The sequence below is a fragment of the Necator americanus genome, chromosome I (genome assembly GCF_031761385.1).
Source record: "Necator americanus strain Aroian chromosome I, whole genome shotgun sequence".
NCBI classification, from domain to species: domain Eukaryota; kingdom Metazoa; phylum Nematoda; class Chromadorea; order Rhabditida; family Ancylostomatidae; genus Necator; species Necator americanus.
In genome coordinates, this window is record NC_087371.1 from 13,114,999 (window position 1) to 13,122,506 (window position 7,508).

The 7,508-nt window shown below is 43.8% G+C and overlaps 1 protein-coding gene across 2 annotated transcripts; it reads right to left on the minus strand.

The window, feature by feature from the left end:
* Positions 1–468: 468 nt before the first annotated feature.
* RB195_005369 (uncharacterized protein) lies at positions 469–7,216 on the minus strand (the record flags this gene model as incomplete). 2 transcript variants are annotated; one of them, XM_064177814.1, is made up of 14 exons in its annotated part: positions 469–509; positions 568–620; positions 756–817; positions 1,342–1,470; positions 1,550–1,612; positions 3,084–3,191; positions 3,248–3,369; positions 3,472–3,589; positions 4,070–4,736; positions 5,360–5,558; positions 5,633–5,822; positions 6,799–6,864; positions 6,943–7,038; positions 7,100–7,216. In XM_064177814.1, 14 exons carry the CDS (start codon positions 7,214–7,216, stop codon positions 469–471), a joined length of 2,031 nt encoding a protein of 676 aa, XP_064034922.1. The 2 variants fall into 2 exon arrangements, with proteins under 2 accessions (XP_064034922.1, XP_064034921.1); XM_064177815.1 differs by lacking the exons at positions 4,070–4,736; positions 5,360–5,558; positions 5,633–5,822.
* Between the last annotated feature and the right edge of the window lie 292 nt (positions 7,217–7,508).

Sequence of the window (7,508 nt, forward strand, 5' to 3'; positions counted from 1 at the left end):
TGAGACATGGAATTGTAACCAAGAAAATCGAATTAAAGAGCGGTTTCTATACACTGTGAGCGAAAAGCAGCGAACCATCCAAGCGACAAATCTGCGGAAATAACATCACAACAACAAAAACTAATAATATTTATATCCAGAATGCTCACAAAGCCCTTTTCTGCGGCCTTGGAGATTAGCGACTTACGTTCGAGGTTGGATACGTAAAAGCCATTGAGTTGAAATAACGGCATACACGAGTAAAAACAAAAGTGAAATACAGTACAAATAATGAAAATAGCTAACGCTAAGTTAAAAACAGTGAAGAAATTGCAAGTACAAGAATTTATTAGAAACTGGGTGCGTCTCCATAAGCAACCAACTGATGTTAATTACACTATTGTCAGAGTTAATGTTTTTCTCTATATTAAAACAATCCTTACAATCACAAGCATTGCAAAAGCATGCTTTCAAAAATTCCTGTTCCTTTCAAGAGATCACACTCATGTATGACTCAATCCCCGGGATTTCTGGAAACATGGGATAAGCATGCAAGAAAAAGCAAGAGTAAAAACAATTCGAGCTCACCTGGAAACGCTTGGCTGAAAAGTCGCTGCAGAAGTTCCAAATCTTCCTTTGTTCTGGAACAATTTAACATCAGTAATAAGGAGACAACTTTTCTGCTTATTGCATAACTGTAGAAACACTGTTTTTCCATGCTTAAAAAAGAAAGAACAACAAACAAAGATAGTAACATTCATTTTTAAGACACTTACTCAGCAGCGACCGGTCCCGGATAAGGCGTACTGCTATGACAGCTAGTGTGGTGGTTGTAAACCTGAATATTTTTAGATCAATCTCTCTAAATAAGTAAATTCAGACTATCAGTGACACTAATGAGATTAGAATCTTAACGATTTCATTGATAAACTTTAATTTCCCTTCCTTTTTGCTATTTTTGTATTACCACTTCAACTACAGTCTACGGCAGAAATTCCCTTTTCTCAAGACCATGTCTGCGAGCTACTGAAATGCGGTCTACTTGGTTCAGTCGTAACAAGCCTGACATTCGAGTAGATTACCGAATATTGATGGATGCTGTGCTTTTTAAGTGGCAAACAACGAGTAACTAAAGTGCTAACTAAAGTGCTAACGTCTCGTGCTAACCCCACTGAACATACTCAGCCAAGATCGAAAACAGTTAATGTGGGCTGCTCAAACTACAATAAACCTGAACTCCTTCCTTGTGTTGAGTATTATAAACGTACCCGAAGAGGCGAAATCTTCAGATATATATTAATAAAGTCTTCCTTTCCGTTTGCAATTTTAAAAGCGCCCTGAACGAAGAAAAAAAAAACGAACCGATGCATTAGTATTTCCAGAGTAGTCACAAATTTTGCAACGTCTGGTTTTTTTAGGGAAATGAGATCTCACATGATCCAAACCTTGCCTTCGGCAACTCTGCTTGAAATGCAGGATTTTACCACAACCCTACAAAAGATTCATTGGAACCCTGTTACTACACTAGAACTTTCGTTTCCGAGAAAGTTTACAAACTTTAAAGTCTTACCGGAATTTTACACTCAAACGTTCCATCGCCTCTCACTACCGTTCTGCTTCCATACGCCAGTTTCTAGAACAAAATGGTATACATGTTGAAAGTACCTCGGGAGGAGGAAATCTGAACCTTCGGGAGTTAGAGCTAGCGATAAAAGACCAGTGAAAGAACGAGTAGGTGGGTGTCAGCGTGCTGTTGTGAACCTTTAATGGTCACTTAGCTGACCGTTCAAGGTAGCCCTAAGAACAACTGATCCCTTTGTTGTTTTCATCGGATGCTTGTTACTCGAGCCTTTATGACTGTCTTCAGCGATCTGATATAAGAATGAGACTTAATATCAAAGAAAATTTTGGCATACATAAATCGTATTCGTTGGTTTTCTCTTGTCTCACACACCTCTAGAGCATTCTCTTAGTGTTCATATGCTGTTTTGTTTGTGTATGCGAACGTGAGAAGTTCCAAGACGGAAAGAAATAATGAAATATGGCTGAATTCCTCATCTCCTATCTTCTTTGAAACAACTCAACACTGACACACAATATGTTAACTTAATAATTGTTCCATTCATCTCCGTTCCCATTTGAACAGTGTTCTATGAGCTTTATGCCTATGCAAAGTGCAGAGAGATTTTAATAGTTGTTGAGCTAACTGCCCTTTATCGCACACACAGCGACGCCCAACTACAATGTTAATATCCAAAAATTCCGCCGATATATTGATCACCACGAGAAAATCTACGCAAAAAGGCCCACAAAAGTGATCCGAGTAGGGATTTCGTATAGCGTTACAACAGCGGAAGATTATAACTAAAGTTGGATGCATTTCCCTTAAACAGGTACAGATTCTCCATTTACTCATCACAAGTGATGATTTTCAAAATCACTTCTTCGATGAAAATCACACTTTTCATATTACATTTTGATACAGAAGTTAAGCGAAAACACCAACGACTTGTGGGACATTAGTGCAAATAAGTAGGCAGACCTATTAACGGAGGGCAGGAGGGTGCAGATATGCTGTGATTCTAATCAAACAAATGTCCAGTTATATAATATCTTAAAGGCAGGGTATCACGAAACTGACGATATTGAGCTGTGGGCAAATATGAAGTTCGAAGTGAAGATTACTAGTATGTGCAAGGCCCCGCTCAATTCCCCTAATCGTACTGAAAAATGGCGTGGAAAACAGCACTTGTCCTACGAAGCAACTTATGATGCACCCATGCACGCCCTGGTTCCCTTAGCAGCGTACTCACTGATCTTACTTTAACAGACTAGTAAGGACAGCTCACTGAACTCTCCCGAGCGAGCAAGCCCGACCGCTCGTGGACGCTGTGCGTACACAAGGGGGAATTCAAGGCGGGGCCACGCTCATACCCGTGATCTACATCCCTAATTCTATGTTTTCCACAAAGACGCCAAAATCGTTAGTTTCGTAATACGCTGCCTTTAAATGTTAGAAATACTAATTCTAACCAGACTACGAAGAATGTAGCAAGGATAGATCTCCTTTGTAAAATCCAGGTAATTAATTAAATATAACTGACCAATTTCCTCCTTCTCTTTATTTCCCGCGGCTCAGGTGGTGAAAACGATGGAGGAGGAGCGCGTCTGCGCGGCATGCGACTAATGACGGTATCAGAACCCGGCAGCTCCTATATACTAAATTCTCGACCGTTGGGCTAAAACAAGATTAAAAATATCTTCCAACCTCCAGCTCACGCAATCCGAACTTCCGCTCCGATGAAGACTCACTGCCAACACAAAAACTATTCAATTTAGCGTCGTCAAATACCAAGCATGATTTCATGGGAAAAGTTTGCGAAGCGGGATCTAGACTACCATAATTTGAGATTTGAGATTATTTACGATATGATTTGAGACGATTTAAGCCATGGGCTTCGTAAGTTTCTCAAAATAGAGCGTAAAACTCACCTTCCTTTGGATTTACAAATAACTTCGAATCAACAAAAGAGTCCGCTGAAAGCTCGGATATAATTGGACAGCAGTTAATCTCATGATCGTGAGGTACTCGATAAGGCTGCGGCTCACTCTAAAATGAGGAATAACAATATCCGAGAGCAGTTCATTGGGCTTCACAGATACTCTACACATTTTCCAACTTTCACTTTCAATAAACTTGTGAAATCAAAATCGAACCTTCTAGCGCTTGTTATTCGAAGAATCTTATATGCGATGCTACCTGTCAAAAGGCGTTGACGTAGAAAATTAGTGGAGGGGGAGGAGCACTCAGTGGCGCTCTTATTTCTGGAAGTATCAGCTGTATCACCTCTGCTCCTGTCGTTCATCGATTTGCTCGATCGGGCACCAGTAATACTTCCATTTGTCCCGATCGCGCGCATTTTGCCCAATGACATCTCCCCTCGCGAGGTACTCCAAAAGCGTCGTACTTTTTTGGAGGACTTCGTGAAGAGGTCTGACTATCGGGTCGGCGGTCTTCCTGCAGTGCGTTTGATGGTCTCCCTTCTTATACAACAGCACGATCTTGCTGGTTTTTCCATTGCTTAGAAACCTTGCATTCCGACAGATAACGAGTGAAGAGCCTCGTCAGTGTGTTGATGAAGACTGGCGGTAGGTACTTCAGATGTTCAGGCTTGATTCTGCCGAGACCAGGTGAAGTACGATTCTTCATCGACATAATGGCATGTCGGCCGTCGGAAGGAAGGACCTTTTGAATGACACGTCCATCTTCCCTCAAATGGTGAGGATTCAAGTGGACGTGGCTGTCGAAGAGATCTGAGTAGAAGTCGTGAGTGACCTTTTCCATCCCCCTTCTCGATGCTGTAGTTGTTCCATCTGCGGTCCGGAGAGCAGTCATTGTTGTTTTACGATTGGCAAAGTTCCGACGGGCGTAGCGAATGCCCTGTCCCGCCTCTGCAGCTTCACCCAACACTTCTGCTCTTCCCTCTTTGAGGTCTTCCTTTATCGCCTCTCTGCAAAGCCTTGCGAGCACGGACGTGAGTTCTTGGTTGCCTGCAGCTCGTGCAGCTCCACGCTGACGTATCAGCTCTGGGGTTTTCGGAGATAGGCGCTTCTTGGTGGTTTTAAAACTCTTCGCTTTACTCGTACAGTCGTGAAGATGTTCTACAAGCCGTTTATATTCGTCGTCAATGTTGTCCATGATGGTATCTTCCCAAAAGCCGACAAGCGAAGCGAAGAGCTCCCAGTCGATGATGGTTCTGGAAGTTCGCTTAGTGAACTTCGCGGCTTTTTTTCCTCTCCGTGTGAAAGAAGATCTTCCTCAAAGAAGGCGATGATTCGATCCCATATAAAACTTTGGCACAACAGCGACATCCGTCAGGCAAAACAATTCGCTGACGATGATGTGGTCTATTTCATTACGGTACCCTCCACCGGGTGACTCCCACGTCCAGCGTAGAGAGGAGGGCTTCTGGAATTGCGAGTTCCCATGGACGGTCTTAGTCGTTATGATGAACTCTGCAAGCCTCTCTTCCTGCTCATTCCGTTGAAAGACGTGGGTTCCGAAGTGAAGTTGAAATCATCAACTATGACCTTATAGAAGGTATGATCTTTTCTCTAGAACTTCTCCAGGCCCATTTAGAAAGCTTCGACTTCTTCTTCGTAGCTTGATGTTGGAGCGTAAGCGACGAAGATTGTCAAAGCTGGTGTTGAACCACATCTTCTCATCCGTAAACGTCCGATCCGGGTTGTAAGTTGTTTGACAGAGTCGATGTTTACTGCCATATTCGTGTTGACGAGGACACCAACACCTCTACTGTCGCATTTTCCTAAGAACAGTTCTCCTCCAGTATCATACACGGTTTTCAGTGGGTGGCGTCACCTCGTCTCGGTCAGTCCGATGACGTCGTAATTAATCTTCCTGATTTGCATCATCAAATCTTCGATGGCCGCATTCGATGCAAGTGTTTGGGCGTTATAAGTACAGATCGTCGCCCTAGTCCTTTTCCGTTTCGGTAGCCTAAATGACTCCTGCAAACCCGTCTTTCCTGGCGCTACTGTACCAGGCTTTCCTCCGGAATCTGAATGCTCTTTTCTATTACTGTGTTTTGCATAAAAATTTAAAACCTATGGGCAGTTTGCAAGCCACTAGTACCATGACTTTTGGGAGAACGTTGCGCTCTCCCACAGTGGAGCTTCTTTGTTGGAGGCGACTCCAAACCGCCTCCCTTGCACCTCCCAGTCACCTGATCGCAGGCTTTTGGCCGGACCGACGTGCGGGATACGGTAGTATTATGAGCCGATCCTTGCACAGCAGAAACAGGGAGTCCGTCCTCTGAATCTACCTGTGTCTCAGGGCAGGTACAGGGTCGCTTTTGGTCTGCGATTAGCCACCTATACGCCACCTGGGGACGCGCCACGTAGCCTCGCGACTGACCGCCTGTGTTCCGTCTAATGAGGGAGATCCGTGAATTTCTGGAAGGGATAAAGGATAAAGTCACTAACGTCTCAATCCACTTGGGATGCGTCAACGCGTTTTACTGGAATTCGTAATCGTTGAGGTTTTGGAACGCGTATTGGCCTATACAATGACTTGCGGGGGCCAGCCGATGATCAAGTCAGTGTTTTTATCCTCCCAGACAAGTCTGGTACTAATTTATCGACACCGGAGGGATGAAAAGCTTGGTTTGCACTACGGCGGTTTCGAACCCTCGAGCACGTGGCTACAGCGGAGCTCTAACCGACTGCGCCACACCCGCACCCTCAGCGGTCGATTTCTGGAAGTAAATTGCTAAATCAGTTGGGGCCCTAAGACCTAAGCATTGGTCTTACAGGATCTATGACAGGAGTAAGATAGAGCATCCAGATATAAGGGCGCCACTGAGCGCTACCTCCCCTTCCCAACTACATTCGTTGACTCGACTCGTGTTCTTCATGATAAAGGATAGAAACTATTATTTTATTATATATTATTATATTAGCTATTTTTATTATATTAACAATTATTTATTAATAGAAAAGTGACCAATAGAGAAGATACGAGACAAAGTAGAGCTCGACCAAATCTGCAACCATGCAACCTGAAGCGCCTGCGTGAGCTCGGAGCAGTGCGGTGGAGTCAGCTGTTACAATCGAGGTGAGACCAGCCCGAACCTCACTCATCTCTACGGTTCCACTGGAGGCAATGATGGACCCAGCCCGATCACACTCTTTGACTTCACAATGCCGTTTATAGAAGTGCACAAAACTCCAGAACAAACAAAACAAAGAAATCATCTTGTGAAAAAATATTTTACTCTGAATAGCAGGGAAAATGGTTACCTCCACATCTGCCTCTTTCGTTGCCGATGTCTGACCACTTCTAGTAGTTATGTCGTTTATCCAATCCTAAAATTCCTCTTAGAAGTGAGTTCTTCAACAAAAAACACCGGGAGCTTGCTAATGTAACCAGAACTCTTATTCCACCTCACAGCCTTGAAAACTTGTAACAGACACCAGCTCAGTAGACTCGCTTGGAAGTTCAGGCACATCCATAACAACGCATCGACATCCAAGGCTTGACTACAAATATGAATATATTGTTTAGAAATGAAGTACAACCAAAAATGTTAATGTAGCTTACAAGTAAACGCTCCAAATCGACACCTCGACTTCGAAGCGCGTCCACGGTGGTGCCATAAATGTTAATTTGAACGTGGGAGCGAGTTTGTGAAGATATACCACGAACTGGCGAAACCATTATTTCCTCATCCGGAAAAACTACCACTCTTATTTCACACCACACCGTGAGTTAACAGATACGACGAAACCAATTAGGTAGGTGCATTTGCATGAGTAGAGCGCAGCGGTTGGGATCGAGGTGGGACAAACACACAAGCAGCGATGAGTGGCGTTAGCAAGGATCCACCTCGATCCTAATCGCTACGACGCACCGCACTTCGGGCGCAGCCTCTCACGCAAATGCACCGAGCTTTATTGCGTTTTGCCCCGACTACAACATATTAGTATTTTCCGCTAGAGTTTAGTCAACA